This window comes from Penicilliopsis zonata, assembly GCF_001890105.1.
Source record: "Penicilliopsis zonata CBS 506.65 unplaced genomic scaffold ASPZOscaffold_8, whole genome shotgun sequence".
Taxonomy (NCBI): Eukaryota; Fungi; Ascomycota; class Eurotiomycetes; order Eurotiales; family Aspergillaceae; genus Penicilliopsis; species Penicilliopsis zonata.
Window position 1 is genome coordinate 747,927 of NW_019208918.1, and position 20,091 is coordinate 768,017.

At 51.4% G+C, this 20,091-nt stretch overlaps 5 protein-coding genes across 5 annotated transcripts; 1 reads left to right on the forward strand and 4 right to left on the reverse strand.

The window, feature by feature from the left end:
- Window positions 1-588: 588 nt before the first annotated feature.
- On the reverse strand, window positions 589-6,747 carry ASPZODRAFT_67051 (hypothetical protein; the record flags this gene model as incomplete). The annotated part of the gene is made up of 2 exons (XM_022729423.1): window positions 589-6,096; window positions 6,163-6,747. 2 exons carry the CDS (start codon window positions 6,745-6,747, stop codon window positions 589-591), a joined length of 6,093 nt encoding a protein of 2,030 aa, XP_022580723.1.
- Window positions 6,748-11,171: 4,424 nt separating this feature from the next.
- ASPZODRAFT_159767 (hypothetical protein) lies at window positions 11,172-13,479 on the forward strand (the record flags this gene model as incomplete). The annotated part of the gene is made up of 6 exons (XM_022726425.1): window positions 11,172-11,212; window positions 11,297-11,416; window positions 11,483-11,699; window positions 11,758-12,330; window positions 12,420-12,969; window positions 13,127-13,479. 6 exons carry the CDS (start codon window positions 11,172-11,174, stop codon window positions 13,345-13,347), a joined length of 1,722 nt encoding a protein of 573 aa, XP_022580724.1. The 3' UTR covers window positions 13,348-13,479.
- ASPZODRAFT_97904 (hypothetical protein) lies at window positions 13,342-15,342 on the reverse strand (the record flags this gene model as incomplete). Its single annotated transcript, XM_022730562.1, has 4 exons — window positions 13,342-13,956; window positions 14,015-14,894; window positions 14,947-14,976; window positions 15,047-15,342. 4 exons carry the CDS (start codon window positions 15,340-15,342, stop codon window positions 13,342-13,344), a joined length of 1,821 nt encoding a protein of 606 aa, XP_022580725.1.
- Window positions 15,343-15,866: 524 nt separating this feature from the next.
- On the reverse strand, window positions 15,867-17,478 carry ASPZODRAFT_133221 (hypothetical protein). The gene is made up of 4 exons (XM_022723225.1): window positions 16,940-17,478; window positions 16,823-16,878; window positions 16,681-16,767; window positions 15,867-16,588 (listed from the first exon to the last, which is right to left on the reverse strand). Exons 1-4 carry the CDS (start codon window positions 17,172-17,174, stop codon window positions 15,968-15,970), a joined length of 999 nt encoding a protein of 332 aa, XP_022580726.1. The 5' UTR covers window positions 17,175-17,478; the 3' UTR covers window positions 15,867-15,967.
- Window positions 17,479-18,600: 1,122 nt separating this feature from the next.
- On the reverse strand, window positions 18,601-19,911 carry ASPZODRAFT_67292 (hypothetical protein; the record flags this gene model as incomplete). Its single annotated transcript, XM_022729445.1, has 2 exons — window positions 18,601-19,260; window positions 19,336-19,911. The coding sequence occupies 2 exons, from the start codon at window positions 19,909-19,911 to the stop codon at window positions 18,601-18,603; spliced, it is 1,236 nt and encodes a 411-aa protein (XP_022580727.1).
- Between the last annotated feature and the right edge of the window lie 180 nt (window positions 19,912-20,091).

The window sequence follows — 20,091 nt, forward strand, 5'->3', positions numbered from 1 at the left end:
GTCACGGCGTAATCCTTGGGTCCTCCGTGATATCGGGGACTTGCCTGCCTTGAATCAGTAGTATCAAGGAATATATATCAAGGCTTTATTTATACAGATCTGATTGGTATAGAACTACTTCTATTCTTTGTACTGCCACAACTATTTGGAAGTTTTAAAAGGAGCTCGAGTACTGTCATCATTCATGACTCCACAAAGACCATTCCATTCTTTTTTTCCCGCCTTTGCTTTTGTCTGTCATCATACATACAACCCAACGAGAAGAAGATAGAAGACTCTCAGAGTAGGGATAATCATGAAAAGAGAAGAAAAAAAAAAAAAGAGAAAGAGAAGAAGAGTTGCAAAAAAACCCTAGACTTGACAGCGCTGTTGAAGTTCACCGAAACACCCGCTGAAATAGTTGTCCTGACGCAAAGAAATAATCAACGTGGTTGAATGAAATAGTAGAGACAAGGAAAAAAGAAAAAGAAAAAAAAGAGGCAGTAGGCTCACAGAATGGAGTGGGGAAAAGAGGAAAGAAAACTATTTGGACAAGAAATGAACAAAAGAAAAAAAAAAAAAAACAAAGTACCAAGTCTTTCTCGGAATTTACTTGTAGAAGCTGAATCGCCCTCGTGCGGTTCGGCTTGGTGTCCGCTCAATATCCAGGCTAGGCGACGACGACTGCGGAGGCCGAGGAGTCGCTTCAGAGTCGGGGGTCGAGATCGCCTCGGGGTCGAGGTTTGATGCATTCTCGGAGCTGATATCACCAGGTCTGGCAGACCGGGGAAACAAAACGGGAGGAGTAAGCTGGCCCTTGCCAGAGACGAATGATTTGGGGCGAGAACCAGAGTAGATCTCCGTCTCGTATTGGGATAGAGTCGGTCGTTGACTGTGGAAGGGTGTGAACCGGGGCTTAACCTCTGACTTTTCCTCCGCCGACGATGGTCGAGTCTCATCTTCTTCGGGCACGGTTTCAATCGCCTCCTCAGGTATGAATAGCCGATCGAATCGCTCGGCCAGAGACGGGCTGTTCCCTAGCGGCGAGCCTCCTGCCGATGATGCATTGTCGTCCTCGCCCGTGCGGAACTTTTCCAGCGCCTCTCGTTCCTTCTTGAGAATCTCCTCGCTACCACTGACCACGCTGCCACGGCTGTTGGTTCTCATCATTTCGATGCCGAGCTTCGATCCGGGGCGCGGCGCCTTGGTATTAGGGCTGTGGTTCCGTACATGCGCATTCCCCAGTTCTTCATCCTCGTCATCACCAGACTCGGCGCACTCGTAGCGTTTCTTTTCCAGCGACTCGCGTTTGGCCCGGATCGCCTCGCTTGAACGCTGCTTTCGAGGAGTAAGGGTGCCGGCTGGATCCATCGCCGCAGGTGCAGAGGTGGTGTGAAGGAGACTTGGAAAGGGGACCGAGTTTGGAGTACTACTGGACTTGGGAGGTTCCGGACCAGACTGAACGGCGGTGACAGTGTCCTCTGAGATGCCCAATCCGCTTTGGCTTCCGCCCCATTCATCGTTATGGCGACTGATAATCACAGGGATATCCTCCGCCTTGATGGACTCCATGTCTCCAAAGTAGCTGCTGCCCACAGAATCGGCACGGCTGGACCCCTGATACGAGCTGGGCGGGAGAGGTGCAAACCCGGACGAGGTGGAACTGGGGCTATCTTCAGCCCGCAGAGGCGTCTGGCGGAGACCCGATGAAGAGACCGCCAGTGGTTGAGTTGGAGTGAAGTCTTTCGGTGGCGGTTTCCACTGGCAAAACTTGCACAGCGCCTCGGTAAGCTTGGAGAGAGTCGGGGGTTTCTCAATCAGCGCATCAAAGTGATGGGTTTCCGGAAGATCCTTCAAGTACCCGGTCACGGCAATGATGGGCGTGTGTCGGTTGACGCTGCGGCTCTCTCGGACCATGCGCGCAAAATCAGCCCCGTTCACCTGCGGCAACTTCACCTCAGTCATTATAATATCAAACTGCACTTCGCTAAAGGCATAGCGCATCGCCTCTGCCCCGTTGAGAGCCGTGATTGTGCGACAGCGGAGCTTTTCAAAAAGATGTTCCATGACCAGTCTCGACACAGGGTGATCTTCGCAAATAAGCACGTCCAAGGGCCGGAAGAATGGTCCGTCCATGAGGCCGATTTGGGATAGGCGCCGCGAGCTTTGTCGGCGACGCTGTACCTTGAGGAGTGCCTTGGTGCGAGGGTCTTCGTTGTCCGACGAGGAGGGTGAGATATCAAGCAACAACTGGCTACGGCGCTTGTAGTGACCGGCAAAATACGATTCCTTGACCGATCCGGCATCACCATCCTGGGAGCCGATCGTCTGCGAGCGTGCTCTAGTCGTTACTGGCGTAGTCACTTTCGTTTGGCTGCCCGGGGTGGTTTTTTCAGGCGAGTGTGTCGTGATCCTGCTATGTTTGATGGGCGAGGAGGCTGCAGACCCACCGAGCTTGAGGTTTGACACACGGCCCTGCTCCGAATTGCCTACTGGGAATGAGCCACTGGATTGATGGGAGTTGGCAGACGAGGAGCCAGACGTCTTCCGTCGCTCATGGTTCTGACCAGTGCTGAATTGGACGAGAAGCGGCGAAGACGGTTGTGAGGGGCGACTGGGCGAGGAGTTTGCTTGACTCATACTCGAGGGGGACGATGGCCGGTTGCTGCCTTTAGTCTGCGACAAGGTCCGCTGGAGTGACATGGGTAAGGGGCTGCCATCAAGCGAAGGCCCTGACGGAGGAACAGGCGGAGGCGGCGCAGTGGATGCAGGCTGGCGTTGCTGTGCCTGTAGGGCCTCTTGCCGTAGTTTGTTTATCACGTCTTTGTTCGCCTTTTCCAGCATCGGAAGATTCTTGAAGGTGAAGTTTCCAAAGTCATCTGCCAGCACCGGTTCGCTAAGACGTCTGCTGCGGGAGTCGCGGACATGAGGTGGAATATGCAGGGGCATCAACGGCCGTTTGATCGCGTTCACTTGTGACCGGACCTTGAACAGTGCATCGTGCGGTCGATCAACGTAAGGCCCAGCGGCCAAGGCGGGTTGCGGCGAGGTGTGATCTTCTAGCTCCTCGGTGAAGGCTTGCAGGGTGGCACCGCGGGAATCAAAATACTCGGTATCTTCCGGGTTCTCCAGGTTGGGGACGAACTGGGCTTTATCCTCCAGCAAGGTGTCCCAGTTAATGTCCGAGAACCAAGCGTGATTACGAATCTCGGCTCCGCCGTTCGGGAACTTCTCCCCCACATTCGCGCCGATGCGCTCTTGAGGATCGATCGCCATCAATTTGTTTATCAAATCGATGGCCTCGGCAGAAGCGTAGTCTTCCGGGTCATCAGGCCAATTGATACGTCGGTTCAGAATGTTCTCAAAGACCTCATCCGGGGTGTCGGCATTGAAGGGCGGGTAGCCGAACAGAAACTCGAACATGATACATCCCAGAGACCACCAATCACTCATTTCATCTTGACCGATACCATGAATCGTCTCGGGGGCCAAGTAATCTGGTGTGCCGACAAATCTTCGGTTGTGGTCATCTGGATCAAAGAGCGCCATAATCGGAGGCATCATCGATTGCTGTGGCGGCGTGCCTAGATGTGAAAAGATGGATGGAGTTGGGTAGCTGCTCGATGGCTGCATGGGGAACAAGTACGGGGATTCACTTGGCTCGCTCGTTACCTCATCCTCCACACCGGCGATGGGTAGGGGAGCCGGGGTTTCCGTGCCTTCATTGAGAGAGAAAGTGCGGAACATGGCATTTAAAGAATCACTGCCGCCGCTGTCACTCCGGTAGCCCGAAGCGCGACGCGAGTTCTGGCGGCTGAGGCCGCTCTGGTTGAGGCTGAAGTACGACGGTTGGCTGATACTGCCGGCAATGTCGGGAGTGATTAATGGCGTTGAGCAGGGAGATTGACCGCCCTGGAAGTCGAAGGAGGCAGATCGCGAAGACGCGATCGACATCGCCCGCATGAACGGGCCCTGCTTCAGAAGATCCGGGGCGGGCTCTTCGGGGCTCTTCAACACTCGTTTCTGACGCCCAACAAGACCCATGCGCGACAGTCCAAAGTCGGTCAATTTGAGATGACCGGAATGATCGATGAGGAGATTGTCGGGTTTGAGATCGCGATGGACGATACCCCGGCTATGAAGATGTTCGACTCCGAGAACGACTTCGGCTACATACTTTTTGGCCCAATCTTCGGGGAGCCCGCCAAGGATCTTGACCAGAGACGCACAATCACCGCCGTTGAGATATTCCATAACCAGATAGAGATACTCCTTGCTAGAGAATGTCCAGTAGAGCTTTGCGACAAAATCACTTTCTCCCTGCCACATCATGATCGCTCTCTCAGCCTTGACATTCGTCACCTGATTCTTCGCGATCATATCAGCCTTCTTTAAAACTTTGATCGCAAAATATTCCCCGGTGGTCTTCTTCTTAGAGAGATAAACACTACCGAAGGCACCTTTGCTGATGGGCTTGATGATCTCAAAATCTTTGATGGATGGGGGTGCCGGACGAGGCTGGGGCTGGCTGACAGACGTCAGTCGTGGAGAAATTGGTGGTTTAGGAAAGTCAGATGAAGTCGCAGATGATTGCCGTCGATGATGACGAAAGTGATGATGTGCCAGTTCGCCAGCATGCACCGAGGGTGACACTATGGGAGACGGCATGCTTTCGGCCCCGCTGGAGAGCCGGGGCTTTGGCATGCGTAACGGCGAGTGTGGCCCGGACATTCTGGCAGGGGAGTGCTGCCGCCGGGGAGAAGAAGACAGGCCAGGGAGCACCAGGCTCCGGCGCTTTCTGTCCACACTTCTCTCGGAGGATGGAGAGTCGGTGCGGATGGCACCGGGCAAGGTCGATGACAGAATGCTGCTATCACTATTTTCTCCCGTGTCGAGGTCTGTGAGCAGGGTGCCCCGTCTCGAAGGCAGGGATGTTCCGAGGACGCCGGCAATGCTCTTATGTGACCGAGGGGTGGGACATTCCATTGGGCTGTTGGACCCAGTCGACACGGCGACAGAAGAGGACCTGCCTTCCACCAACTGACCAGGAAGGAATCGGTCGGGAGAATTGCGCATGGACATGGTTAATGCCGAAGTGGTCGGTGGTAGAGACGGTTCATGGCTCGGGATTCTGGACAGGTTTGCGGTATCTTCGGAAACGTCCTCATCTGACGAGCAAGATGAAGAATCCGAAAGTTGACCGGCGGCGATGCGCTCCGCCTTGCTGAGAGCAGCTGTGATGCACTCTTCAACTAGAACGGTATACTCGATGCGGATCCGCTCGGCATACTCGACAATCTTGCGATGCCGCACGACTGCATCCACTTTGACTTTGGCCACCTGTTCAGTATCGGCGGCCAGGGCGGCCAGGCCTTGTTCTTGTTCCAAGGTGTTCGAGCTGGGGGATTGCCACTGAAGGACCTGGGAAATCCGGGATTCAGACTGTGGAGAGAGGGTGCGGAACTCATCCCCGGTATCCGCACGAGACTCCTTCAACGCGGGTGTACTGATCTCAAGAGCGGTGTCACATAGGTCGAGGATAAGTTCGACGATGCGAGCCAGCGGCCGTCGCACGGCGAACGAGCGGGCTCGATTATGCGCGAGACCGGACACCGATTGCTCTCTGGATCTCGGTGGAGTACCGGGAGAAGAGCTGGCGCCTGATGCAGCGCCTGATGATTGACCAGAAGTGGGCGGGGATGGGCCAATGGGCAGGCCTTTGTACTCTGGCTGGGATATCACAACCACATTTCCATCGGGCAGCGGTCTGCTTTGACGCGCTTCGAGGGCGTCGAGGACCTTGACGATGGCGTGGCGGTGTTCATTGAGGTTTTCCTGTGCTATCTGAACCTCCATCTCGGCCTGGTGTTCCTGAAGACAGAGGTCTGAATGCTTTTCAAACCACCAGGGAGTGATCTGACGCTCGCAGATACGGCAGAGCACCGGGTTGGGGGCAGGTTGCTTCGCGGGATCGGGCTCTCGAGCGGCGGCCTCGGCCAGGACAGTCAAGTAGTTAGCCAACACTTCGGCTCCGACGCCCAGCGACTCGACCAGAAGCGGGGGAAGATCAATTGTCACTTCGCGCGGCTCTGTGAATGGACGCAGCATCCACATGGTCTGGCGATTGATTAGTGACTTGCAATGAATGCATCGCTAAATTTCCCAAGTTGGAACGGAACTCACATGGTCAGCACCCTGTGCCGAACGGTCAAACACCATGATTCCTTGTCCCTCCATAGTCAAAATGTCATGAGTATAATCTTCTGATTGCGCTGGCTGGGTTTCTTGCGCTGCAGCGGATTCATCCTCTCCGGGCTCTTCGGTCGCTGCCGTCAAATCGGGAGACGGAGGCTTCGGTTCGGGGGAGTACTTCAAGACGGAGTCGGGGCCCATTTGCACGGCAAATCGAATGAAGCGACTCCGCGAGTCGTCGATCTTCATCGCTTCGATCGCGTCATGGAACACCTCGGTGTTGGAGACGAGCAGATCCGAGATCATTCGACCCTCCACCGACTCTGCCGGATAGCCAACGACCTGTTTCCATGAGGGGCTAACCCATTTGACACGACCGTCGAGATCCAGATCGACAATGATGTTCAGGGTCTGCTCAGCGGCTTCCTTCAAATCCTCGCGTTCTTCCCGCATATCGTCGCTCAGCGTTCGGGTGAGAGGAGAAACTTTTGGATCGATGCTCCGGGCCTCCTGCCGCAGAGCCGTGACGGCCGGAGGGGCCAGGTATTGGGTGCTGGGTGCGCCATTGCCCGCCATGCTGGATAGATGGATGGCAACCAGGCAAACCAGATGACAGAGACAATTGTTGATCACACAACGGACAGATGGTCACTCAGCTGAGCCGAGCCGGACCGTCTGCCGGGCAGAGCAGATGCCCTTCTCAAAGTTTATGGATTCATCCGAGGCATCAACTGGCCATGACGAGACTCGTGCGGGTTTGTCGAGGCACGGGCGACGATCTCACTTGAGGCCTGACAACGCACGTCGATGCACGTCGACGCACCTAGGAAGCGTCTTATCTTTTTCTCTTCTATCTACCGTTATCCCAGATGAGTTAGAACACTGATAAAATCCTGGGGGGGGGTGCCGAACGTCGTGGACTGACCAGGGGGGTGGGAGGCGGGAAACCGCTGAGACGGTGAGTGACGGGTGCCGTGTCTTATGCGGGGAATGGGCGCGACGAGGAGAGAGTGTCAACGCGAAGCCCAGGGCTGATGATTGACGAGGGCCAACCTCGAGGGAGGCCAACAGGCAAGACACTGGGTAAGATTAAGCAGAGTGCAAAATGTACAGCAGAAGTACACTAGCTGAGGAGGAGACAGACCAGAGAAGGATGCCAGAAGAAAAGTGTACAGTAGATTTGATGGGCTCACTGGGAGAGAGTAGCAGAAACAGAGGAGGGGGGAGAAAGGCAAGTCACGTTTGGCTGGGCGAAAGGCGGTAAGGCCAGGCCAAGCAAGGAACACAAAACAGCAGCAGCAGCAGGCAGACAACAGATGAGAGAGATTAGCACAAAGGACTCTCTGGACGTTGTACAGAGCGTCTTTTTTTTTATTCCTCCGTCTTGTTTTCTCTCGTTTTCCTTGCAATTGATGCAGAAAATACAAGACAGTATCCACGTTGGTGTTGCGTGGTGGGTTTTTTTTTTTTTTTTCTTTTGGGAGGAGGCAGGACAATCTAGACTCGTACCAGCGACGTCCAAAACAGAACACCCCTGGTGATATTGCAGCACCGTCGATTTAATGTCAATTGAAGGCTGCTAGACATTCCAAGAGCGTTGGAAGCCTTTGCGTGGTGGGTTTTCTTATCGCTCTGTCTGATGACGTTGCTCGGATCTCCCCATCTGTACCAAAAATATACGGATACTAATCGAAATGCCAGACGCCATACCATAGGAGAGACCCTGTCCTTTCTTTTCCCCACCCTTCGTTCTTTCGTTCCTATTGATAATGTCCTTACTACATACGGAGTACAGAATACTACATATGGTCTCAGGTTGTTAGATGCTCAGATCGCTGGATTCCAATCGTGTGTGATGAGACGACTGCTTACGGCATTCGGCAAAAACAGCCAGAACAGCCACTACCTAGCAAAGCCAAATGCCACCACTACTTCTCCAAACCCCTGGTCGAGGAGCTGATGATAAAAAAGAGATATATGATACATCTGGTGGCTTGGTACTTGTCTGCGTTTCGCATTCAACCAGAAGCAAAGCTAATATTTATTATTCCCTTCTAGGTACTCCGTACTTTGCGCCCCCCTCCCTGTAACCCCCCCGGTCATTGTCTAGCCTAAGAGTATATATTCGGATAGTATATTTGATGGCGGCAAAGTCTTATTTTTCAGGATAACCATGTGATGAAACATGATGCCGCCAAATCAGGGTCCAGGGGGGGGGGGGGGTTGTGCGCTCTCTACTCTCATCTCAATGGATTTAGATAGGCCGTTGGAGTCGTCATTGGGGGAATGTCCATCCAGCACCTGCAGAGGACTCTTGCGTTCCAGGTTCCGGGAGGTCTCCAACGGGTCATCAGACCAATCTCGTCCCCTGCACATCGTCCTGCACGCCGTCCGGGGGCTGCCCATTAGGATCTCACTTCCCAGGCCTTGGCCTTGGCGCCTTTCCCCCCCTCTTCTCAAACACATCCAGATGGGTCGAATCGATGAGAACGAAAGCATCTAGTGTACCCAAAATCCATTCGGATGCGAAAGGAAAGAATTGGCTTATTTCCTTTTTTTCCTTCCTTCCCCCCACCCCCCTTCTCTTGTCCCGCCATGACGGCCACATGAGTAATATAAACGATATCGATTACCAACAAGATTGCAGCCTGCAGGTAGGAAGCTAGCTCCTGGCGTTCACAAAGTACCCTCGTCCAACCACAGGAGAAAAGATCATAATGCCACATCCCTTCTTTCTTGCGGGTATGAAGCCGTCGTCATCTTATGTAATAGCTAGAATGCCACGGGCGTCGATCTTCCCGCCACCTCAAAGGGAGAGACAGAGGAGCAGCAGCAGCAGCAGCAGAAAGACGATCGACCCACAAAAACTTTGGCTCGACATTTCTGGCAAGGAACCGCGATGATTGGAAGGCCCACACAGGAGGAATTGCGGATCGTCTTTGCGGGGTAGAAAGAAGGTAAAGGTAAATGTTCCCGCCAGAAATGAAATCCATACCAATGATAATCCACTCACATAAAAAAAAAAAAAAAAAAAAAGGTCATGCGCTTGAAGGATGAGGTTTAACAACTTATACTCACAATGCAAGGTTACTTACTTAGGTACCTTAGTATGCCTCAGGCTTGATTAGATACCTTCTCAAGGAACCAATCAAGATAGTGGTGGAGAGTGAAGCGAGGTGGCACTAAACTAGGCACTTTACTTGATTAGTTATAGTTGGAGCTTAATGAGAGTGGTTGTCTTACCTGGAGTTCTAGTGATAGACCTATATCTATATATTATGATCATAAATTTCTTCCATATTGAACTAGATTCCATCATCAAAGTGTTGTGCAACATATCTGCAAGGCGTATGATTTATATGCATAGAAATGTGGAGGAAAGGAAGTAAGCAGAGGAAAAAGTAGTAGCCACAGCTGTAGATATTCTCTGGAAAGACAAGACCTTCGATTGGATATGTGGCATTGTACGCTGCAAAAATGCTACTGAAAAGCAGAATTGAATGAAGAAGACAAAAATTCTAGGGTATTTGTAGAAGTGACCCTGTAGGCTGTACAGTGAATATTATCTTGTCTTGTCTTGTAGAGGCTCCTCCTAATCCAATTAGGGGATAGTGAATTCTGTGAGGGTCTCCTTCACTTTCCTCTCCAGTCACTCAATTTTGAACTATTTAAGGGGATAAACCCCAAGTAACACTCTACGACTTCCCCCCGTTTCTCCTTACTACGATTGTCGACTGATTCATTTCTCGCTTGAAAACACAGAGCTTTCCCCTCAAAGATCGCGAACTAACAGACCGAGCTGACAAAAGTCTTTGGACTTGTGCCTGAAAACCACAAACAATGGACGAAAGCCGCCAGAAAGCTGAGCGTCGCTTTGAAAGCGCGCTGAACCAGGTATCAGACTGTGGGACGAAGGAACATCCTCACAACGTCAACCTCGGTGTCTAAGCTCTTGAGTTTAATTGTTTTCAAGCCAAAGTCAATGAAGACTTAGTAAACACAACCCCCGTCTCACTTTTGACGGCCCTGGATCCTCCATTCACAGCAGGTAGGGCAGTATGGAGTCCCCATCGGAGGGAACTAAAGGCGAAGTTTGATAAGACTGAGCTCACAGCCCATGGTGGTGGGTAGTAGGATTATTCGAATACACTTGTCAAGGGTTTCTGATATACAATCATCTGTGGACGAGGACTTTGCGGTGCAGTTCAGAGACCGCTTTCACAGAGACCGGGTACCTTCTTCGCCTAGCTTCAGGTTGAAGCGTTTTAGGGGACCAATCCTCCCCTATGACTCGAAGACGCTTTGCAAGGGAGCGTGGTGGCTCCACCACGCGTTGCTCGGAGTATGTGTAAATGTTTAAGCTGTCGTAAGCATATGCTAATATTATACCGGCAGTGCTGTCGGGCTGCTGCAGCCGAAGAAGATTGAAATGGAAATAGTAGCGACAATGCAGCTACTACGGCCGGACAAGACGGTTCGCGACTATATTAAGCACTGCCCCCAGTGCTTGCTTTATGAATGAGATCTGACAGTATAAACTGCAGGGCGAACTTTAACCGATACTCTGCCCCAGTATATCATTCCATACGATAACAATCGACTTCAAATCCAGCTTATCTAGGGACGGTGAAGGATACGACTGCGCCATGACAGTGACATGCAAGCATTCAAAACGAAAACAATTCATTGCGGGGAAAACACTATGGAAAGCTCACGACTGGGGAGGGCTACTCATGAAGCGATTTAGATAGGCTTTAGCACATGCTGATAGTATGCTGATACTTTTCGAAATTCGCGTTCAAGCCTGGAAGCGCTCATACCCCAAGGACCAGGCATTTGATAAAACTGCCAATCATCATGCTTGGATGGTTGAAAAAAGTAATCTTGCGAGATGAAGACGTCAATATCAAGCGATCGGATTTGATTTCCGCACAGACTCGGTCTTGTCTTTGATCAAATCGAAGAATAGAAAGCAAACTGTTTTATGCTAAATGGTCAGAATGCCTTCCACTTGCGAGTCGTATGATTATATTATTTGCGGGTAGAGTCCTTGTCCTCGTCTTCCACCACCCAAGTCACTCACCGAGATAACCATCACACTCCAACTGACCAAGTGTCTATCTAGAGGAGGCACCTCCGGCTGCGTCATCGCACGTCGTCTAGCAGATAACCTAGACCTGACGATCCTAGTCATCGAAGCAGGCCCAGACAGCAATGATCTCGAGAACGTCCATATGACAGGCGGGTAAGCCATTCTTTCCTAGAAGAACCCCCCCCCGCTCTAATCAGTTCGATTTCTTTCCCTACACAGCTGGAACAAGAACTTCGGCAAATCCACCGACTGGAACATCGTCACTCCTCCCATGCCCGGCGTGAACAACCGCCGCGTCAATCTCAGTCGAGGCAGGCTTCTCGGTGGCAGCAGCGGCGTTAACGGCACGCTGTGCATCCGAGGAAGTAAACAAGACTACGACAATTGGGATCTGGACGGATGGAGTGGCGAGGAAGTGTTCCAGTACATGAACAGGGTAAGCTTTATAAACATCCCTCAAGGAATTGAAAGTCCTTTCCAACTCAAACGGATAGGCGGAAACATTCCATCCAAAACCATGGTACAACGCCGACGCGAGCGACCACGGCTTCTCGGGTCCCCTGGACATCAAACCGCACGACCTAGCACCCATCTCGCAGCGGATGCTGGACTCCTTCGTCTCGTCCGGCCTACCATTCCACAACGACCTAGGCACCGTCTGCGGCGTTCCGAACGGATGTGGCCACGCTCCGCGCACCGTCTACAAGGGCGTCCGGTCCACGGCGGCGGACTTTCTCACAGACCACCATCGCCGTGAGAACATCACCATCAAAACTGATATGACTGTCGACCGGGTGATTCTTGAACAATCTAAAGAACAATGGCGAGACGTCGTCGACGGAGCCACGAAACCACTCCTCCGCGCAACGGGGGTGACTGTCGTGACTGCTTCCGGCTTGACGGAGACCTACCTCGCTCGCAGGGAGGTCATTGTCAGTAGCGGTGCGTACTGCAGTCCGCCCATCTTGATGCGTTCGGGGCTCGGCCGGCGTGAAGAAAAGGAGAAGCACGGCATCGAATGCTTGAAGGAGCTTGACGGTGTAGGCAGGAACCTAATGGATCATGTGGTGAATCTTTGAACCCCTTTGAAGAGATTCAAAATAAAATGTCTCTCTCTCTTTTTTTCTTTCTTTTTTTTTTTGACAAATTCTCTTAGATCGTCTTTATCTTCTATGAAACAACCCAACACGGCCTAACCACAGATCACAAACTCTATCACAAGGGAAACATGGCCAATTCCCTCGCCCTATGGAAGGATCAGCAGCAGGGTATCTTCTCGACATTTCCCTTTGGCTCTATAGCTTTCTCTCGCCTTGATGACAGGCTGAACGAAGAACCCATCTGGAAAGAAGCACAGCAACAGAAACAAAAGGATGAATCAGAAACACACACAAGACACAGAAGAGACCCCTTTGGCTTGACCCCCGACCAGCCGCACATCGAGTTCTTCATGACCGAATGTTACGGTGGCCCGTTACAGTTCACTGACTTCCCACACGATCACCAACATGCATTTTCGATCATCGCGAACCTCCTAGCTCCCAAGTCTAGGGGTTACGTCTCTCTCGCCTCGAGAGATCCCCTGCAGGTCCCCATAGTGAACTGCAAGTTCCTAGATGACGAGCTGGATGTCCTTGTCTTGAGCGAAGCGTGTAGGTTCGCAAACGATATCGTCGTCAGGGGTGCCGGGACGAAGGATATCATCCGTGGCTCATGACCACCAGATCTAGCGCACCATACTTTCACTACGCGAGAGCAATGGGTTCCGTTCGTGAAGGAGGAAGCCACGACATGGAAGTTATTACTATTCTTTTTTGATCACCCATATCTATATATATCTATATTTTCTAATCTGATAAGCAGGCTATCATTCTTCCGGAACTTGTGTCATGTGTAAAGACAATGACCCCCAGGCCGTCGTCGACAATAAACTGCGTGTACGGGGAGTCTCGGGTCTTCGCGTTGCCGACTGCAGCATCATGCCCGGTCTGATCGGAGGCCATACTCAAATGCCGGCGTATGCTATTGGTGAGAAGTGCGCCGATCTGATAAAAGAGACCTGGACCGCAGAAGTGAAGTCATGATGAAGTGATGATATCGGCGGCGATCTTCTCCGCGAGCATGTCTACAAAGTCGCACATGAGAAAGAACAGTACCTGTAGTTTATGATCCCTAGAATGGAAAAACTTACAGACCACAGATTGTGGATGCCCAGGGACCAGCAATGGGAATGCGCTTGCATCCACTACTCTCAATCCCTGTACCCCAAACACTCTGGCCTTGCTGTCAACGACGGCCATAAGATCATCTTTTATTCCCATCTTGCATGTACATGAAGCGTGGTAGATGGTCATGACTGTATTCTTAATGACCTCCAGGATCTCTTCGTCTGTGCTGTGTCGACTACCGGGGAAGTATTCATCGCCTATGACGACGGGGGACATCCCTTCGCTATGAAAAATTTCTCGTACACGTTTGTAGGTTGCAACGGCGACTTCTTGATCAGCCCTGGTAGCCAGCCAGTTGGGATTGATTATCGGAAGATGTGAGGGATCAGCAGAGGCGATTGTGACATTTCCTCGAGATGTCGGGGCAACGAGTGTGCCCAAGATCGTTGCATATTGATAACCATCACGCGGTTGCGTGGTGAGTAAGTTCGAATAGTTGCCAACATATCCCGATCCAGAGACATACTAATCATGATATACCTCGTCAGCATAAACTTGAAGGGTAAAAGGCTTCAACTCTTACCTCAACTTCGGGCCAGTCACTGGGGAACTTGGAGAGTTCACGCTCCGTTTCACTAGAGAATCTCGAACGAGACGTATTGGGAAGCTTCTCCCAGGCGAGATAGTCGGCGACTGGGTTTGTCAGTGGGCCTGTATGTGTTGCCTCGTATTTGAGAAGTTGTTCGGCCAAGTATGGGACATCGTTTGCCAGCTTGGTCAAGGTCTCAACGTTCACTCTGTACGTTGGTCCAAAGAATACATGATCCCACATATTCTGTCCAACTCCGGGCAGCTCAGAGACAACGTCAATTCCGTGTTGATGAAGGATATCAGCAGGACCAATCCCCGAAAGCATAAGAAGCTGAGGCGATTGAAATGCACCCGCCGAGATGATCACTTCCCGGGCAGCGTACAGGGTAAACTGGAGCAAAAACGAGCTTACTCTCACTTTTGTCGCTTTTTTGTACTTATTGAAAATGATTTTTCTAGCCATTGTGTTTTTGTAAATAGTCAGTCTCCCTAGAGGGAGGGATGATTTTAAGAAGGCTCGTTCAGAGCTACTTCTTGTTTGATCAGACGGTCGAATGGTCGATGAGCAGTACTGCGCACCGAACAACGTGCCACTATTAAAATCTTCTGTTCGCTTGATGCCTACTGCAATTACTCCACGATCCATCCAGGTCGAGAATGGCTGAGCATAGTTCGAATAGGAAACATGAAGAGGGCCACCAGCTGGATCAAACGCGTCTGGCTTGTACCTCGCAGAAGCATTGGCAAAACGGGTTACAGCATTTGGGGGAGTGAATTGCACAGTCTTCTTGAAAAAGGGCATTACATTCTCGAAGCTGTATGAGGAATCGTTGACTTGATCCGCCCACATCTCCATTGTCCCTTTGGTTGGTCTAAACGTTATCAGCGATTATTCCAGGTAGCTATGGCAGGCACCTTTCTGACCTTTGATATATCATAAAGTTTAACGCAGACCTAGCATGGAATATAGATCAGCATGGCAACCACAACCACGTTGCATGAACAGATTGCGAGTTCGTCTTACGATCCCCCCAAGCATTTCCCTCGTGGATAGTGTATATCTCGCCCGTTTGCTCCGGGGACTTGTTTTGCCACGAACCCCCAGTCAATCAATGTTGTCTGGTGAGGATCCGACCCAACCCCGATGTCCACCGCCCCCGGTATATTAGCGAGGGACTTCATCTCGTAGTAGTCCCCTGCTTCTATCAGGGCCACGCGGAAGTTGTTTAGAGCGAGCCGTGAAGCGAGTGTGATCCCTCCCGTGCCTCCACCGATCACAATATAGTCGAAGGTAGCACTGATCCCAGGAATGCCTTGCATGGGCCCATGGAATGGATTTGGAACGCCCAGGACCTGCTGTATCTTTCCTGTCGGGATGCTACTGGTTGCAACTGTCCATGCCTGTAGAACAAGCAATAGAGACTGGATGACCCGTAACATCGTGCATGTACAAAGGCCAAAGCGGATTCCGATAATAAGTCCCAGAAAATAAGCAGCAGGAAAGGTTGCTTCTTACAGAAGAAGGAAAAGATATCATGAGTTGAGTTGAAGCGGTCAAAAATCAAACAGATCAAAAAGGGAAGGAACCGTGTGGCAATTTCCTTCCAGTTTCACCTCCATGAGATTGTACATACTGTATTCCTCGGAAGTCTCTCGACTCCATCGTTTTGCTTGTTGGTATATCTGTTTGAGGGAAATGACCACTAACCCAGAGGTAATGAGCAGAGTCTACGGGGTAAGTATTTCAAGCCGTGACAGATCCATAGCTTGGAGAGAAGCCAGGTACTAGGAAGTGCCGAAAATGTGGTGGATCTGATCAGGGGATTGAAGCAAAGAAACGGGAAGGGAACCTTGAGAGAAATTGAGATTCACTTTCAAAACACATTCAGTCATACATATATAGCTAGTGTTCAATATATATCAATATTTATAAATGTACCATCTATCAGTCGATTGCGCAGATGATCTTGCCCGAGTTCAGGTTCTGTTCCATCCGCTTATGGGCGTCAGCCACCTGCGTCCAGGGATAGACCGAGTCGACGATCGTTCGGATACGTCTGGCCTCAAAGTGAGGCAGAACCTGCTCGATAAAGGCATTGCACAGACGTGACTTGTATTCTTTGTCGCGGATGCGCAGCGTGGTGGCCATGATAGACAATCGCTTGGTGAGGAGGACACGCAGGTCCAAGTTGTCGACAATCGGCCCGCTCATCATGGAGACCAGGACGAGCTTGCCGTCTGGGGCAGCCGATGCCATGTTCTTGTGCCAGTAGTCACGGCCGATCAGGTCAATGATGAGATCCACGCCGCGTCCGTTGGTCTCCTTTTCCACGACTTTCGAGAAATCCTCGGTGCGGTAGTTGACAGCCACGTCGGCCCCGAGCTCCAGACTCTGCTTACACTTGGCATCACTGCCTGCCGTGGTGAAAACCTTGGATGCCCCAAGCAATTTGGCGATCTGGATGGCCGCCTGGCCAACTCCGGACGCACCGGCATGGACAAGGACGGACTGGCCAGACTGGAATCCTCCGACGAACGAGAGAGCCTGGAAGGCAGTGAAACAGGTCTGAAGACGAGTCACAAAACACTCTAGTTTAGCAAATGACATTTTTCTAGAGTTTCAATTTCATCCGTCAACGAATAGAAGGAAACAAATACCTCTGTCGTACCGGCTGCTTCCTCGTGCGTCAGATGCGGGGGCTTCGGAATGAGCATTCCTTCGCTAATGACGACCTTTTCTGCGTACTGTCCGTCTGTCAGCGGGATATAGATAGTATATTCATCGTGATCAGCCACTCACCGCACCACCTGAGATGAGTCCAAAAACGGCATCACCAATTGAGAACTTGTCCGAGCCTGGTATCTATTCAGCATCCAGTACGACTGTTACTACCTAGTCATAGATCCAAGTACTCACAGGCTGACCCCTTGGATTCCACTGTACCGCTGAACTCAACCCCGATGATAGGCCCGGCATCAGGCGGGAGAAAGGGATACTTGCCCTCACGCTGCATGGTATCCATTCTGTTCAGCCCAAAAGCCTTGACGCGCACCAGCAGCTGATCATCCTTGGGAACAGGGTCCGCCACGTTCTCCTCGATGAAGAGGGCGTCGGCGTCTCCCTTGCCATTGCGAACTCCCACAGCCCTCATCTTCCCGATAACTCAAAAAAAAAAATACTCAGATAGTACCTGGAAGATTAGAAAAGGGAGAAAAGGGAGAAAAACTTCTCTTTAGTCACTCTGTAGCCTGTATTTCTAAGCAGGCAGAGAGCAAGTTCCAGAAGATGAAAAAGAGACTCGGTGGGCCGATGACGTAAACGCCCCGATACACGTGATCCACGGTGAACCGCAAGCGGAACTCTCGACTTCCTCAACAAGCAGCAGACCTGACTTGTAACTAACTACCTTGTGTTTGAAGACTTTCTCGACGTCAATTTATGTGCATTAATCCTCGACTATCCTGGATCAAAAAGCATTGACGGGACCCCCCCCACCTCTCGATCGGCGCTCCACATACCCTGCCAAGGTGGGGCATCCATTACCTGACTGTACACAGTATACGGAGACAGTGTCAACCTCCGTCTATGCAAACAATGGGATGAATAACGACAGAGAGAGATATCGGAAGTAGCCATCCGCCACAGCGCTTGGGTGGGAGTAGTTTTCAATGGGCATAACATGCAGGGCGAAGGCTCGGAGGGGAGAAGCTGTTGCAATGATGATAAATCGACAGTCTGTCTGCCGTCGAGCAAGACGCATCACTTAAGGACAAGGACATATCCCGGCGACAAGAAGGGTAAGACCGTTATTTCTCCCTTCTATCCTAGGAGAGATAGGGTTTTCCTCTCAGTAACACGGTATGCTGATTCATGCTGTACATTGAGTATGCACTTCTCACAGATCCAGGTGTCGGATCTGGTCAAAGAAGATCTAGCTTGACCTAGGTAGTTCCTGACAGTACAGGTGTACAGACGTTGTCATCCATCTTGACTAGAGAAATCATTCTCGTTCATAAACCTAAACAAGAGGTCTAAATCTTACATGAAAGGCTGGAATCCCGCGAAACTCGGATCAAGCGTAATGGGGAAGAGATGCCGATATCAACCACTATATCAAAATCAGCTACTAGGGGAATCACTCTAGGATGACCAGGTATATCGTTTTGTCGTCATCGTTTGGACCTCATCACCAATTATGCATAAACAGAGCCGGCAAATCTGCTTATATTAGCAGGTCATTGAGTACAGCAGATACGTCTACTGATAGTATAATATAAAATGCATATAATATATCCTGTCATATTCTGTTCGGTTATCTGAGCCAGTGATAGAACGATATATTAAAAGCAGCAGTGTTGACCTAAATCCATATGGCATATTGACGCTACCGGTCATACCAAGAAACCATGCTAATAAATGCAAGACAATACGAAGATCATGAGTCAAATGTATTTAGGGGATGATGAGGTCATGGACCTTTTGAGAAACCGTGAATCAATCCATAGTCGTTGAGTGAATTATGAGCCGAAGAGCGATTACAATAAATATCTACAGAACATAATCAAACTATAAGTACACTATTGGGCCTTCTTTTCGCCCAGCTGGTTGCGCGCGATATAGTTTCCGACAGCCCGTTGGACACCTTCGTCGAGCGGGACAATGGGCAGATATCCGAGGCGGGCGCGGGCCTTTTCAATAGAATAGTAGCGAGTCATGCACGAGTAACGCACGGCGCGCCGGGTCAGACGCGGAGTCTTACCAAAGAGACCCAGGACGGTCTCAGCAATACCTCCGATGGGCTGTAGCAGCCACTCCGGCAGGGAGATGACCTGTGCCGGCTCAACCGGCTTGCCCGCGAGCGCCGAGATCGCGCTCGTCATGTCCCAGAAGTAAATAGGCGAGTCATTGGTGATGTTGAACGCTTCGCCGTCGACGCGCTCGTGGTCCAGCGGGAGGCCACGACCGGACTCGAGCCGGGTGTAGGTCGAGAGCAGGTAGTACGCCGCTAACATGTGCGAGTACGCGATGTTTCCGACATATGTGAAATCGAACAGGTTCTCGTTATCACCCAGCTGCATCCGCAGCACGAACGGGGACGCCTTCGACACGTGGTCAAGCATGTTCTGTGTGATCGTCGTGTCCTTCTCGCCGAAAATTCCTGCAGGGCGGATGGCGGTGGTCAGCATCGTCGACGCCTCGGCTTTGTTGTGCTTCAGGACGAGTTCTTCTGCGTTGGCCTATTCAATTAGTACCGCACCGACACACCGAATATTTCTTATTTTTTTTCTTCAATAAACCAAGTGTGAGCGTACCTTCGTCTCCGAGTAATACTCCTGCTGCAAAGGTCCACGCATATACGGCCAGTCCTCGTTGACATGGATCAAATCACTCTGAGTATCATGCACGACAGAGCTGGAGCTCGTGTAGACAAAGGCCTTGCACTTGCCCCCCCAGTCGCCGCGCTCGCCTGCAGCGACCTCCACGAGCGTCCGCGTTCCCTCAACGTTCACCTTGTGCAACAGCTCTTTGGTGGCGCCGATCGGTGACGGGGATGCTGTATGGATCACCACATCCGGTTTCACTGTCCGGAAGATCTCCAGCATCTGTTCCGTAGATGTGATATCCCCATCATGGTAGCTGGCGCCCGGCAGTCGGTTCTGGCTCGTCCGAAGGTCCACCACCGCCACCTTGGCCTTGTATGTCGGGTACCTGTCGCTCAGACGAGGAACGGCAAATTTCTCGTTGCCCTCCATCGTCGGAATCGCCGCACTGGGGTCGTGCTCAGAGGGAAAGTTGAGCAGCTGGTCGACGATGTGCCAGCCTAGAAACCCGCAGCCGCCCACCACCAGGACGGTGCCCAGCTCCATCGAAGTCCGTTTTTCCGACATGGCGATTGATGAATATTGCCGCTTGTGCGCGAAACCCGTCGGTCGTTGGGAGGAGGGAAGGGGCAGGAGCCGTAGGAGATGGAAACTTCGAAAGATCTGGCAGGTGGCATTTGATGGAGGCGAAGTGGAACTCCGGGGGAAAAGAAGCTCAGACCAAGCGTTACCATACCACAGAGCCCC

What these genes read in the sequence shown, in the direction of transcription:
- ASPZODRAFT_133221 (XM_022723225.1), bottom strand. Translation starts at nt 17,174, where the DNA reads ATGAGGGCTGTGGGAGTTCGCAATGGCAAGGGAGACGCCGACGCCCTC. An exon ending in GGAATCCAAGGGGTCAGCCT is followed by an intron (nt 16,879 to 16,939) that starts GTGAGTACTTGG and finishes AATAGATACCAG; the next exon opens with GCTCGGACAAGTTCTCAATT. An exon ending in GACTCATCTCAGGTGGTGCG is followed by an intron (nt 16,768 to 16,822) that starts GTGAGTGGCTGA and finishes ACAGACGGACAG; the next exon opens with TACGCAGAAAAGGTCGTCAT.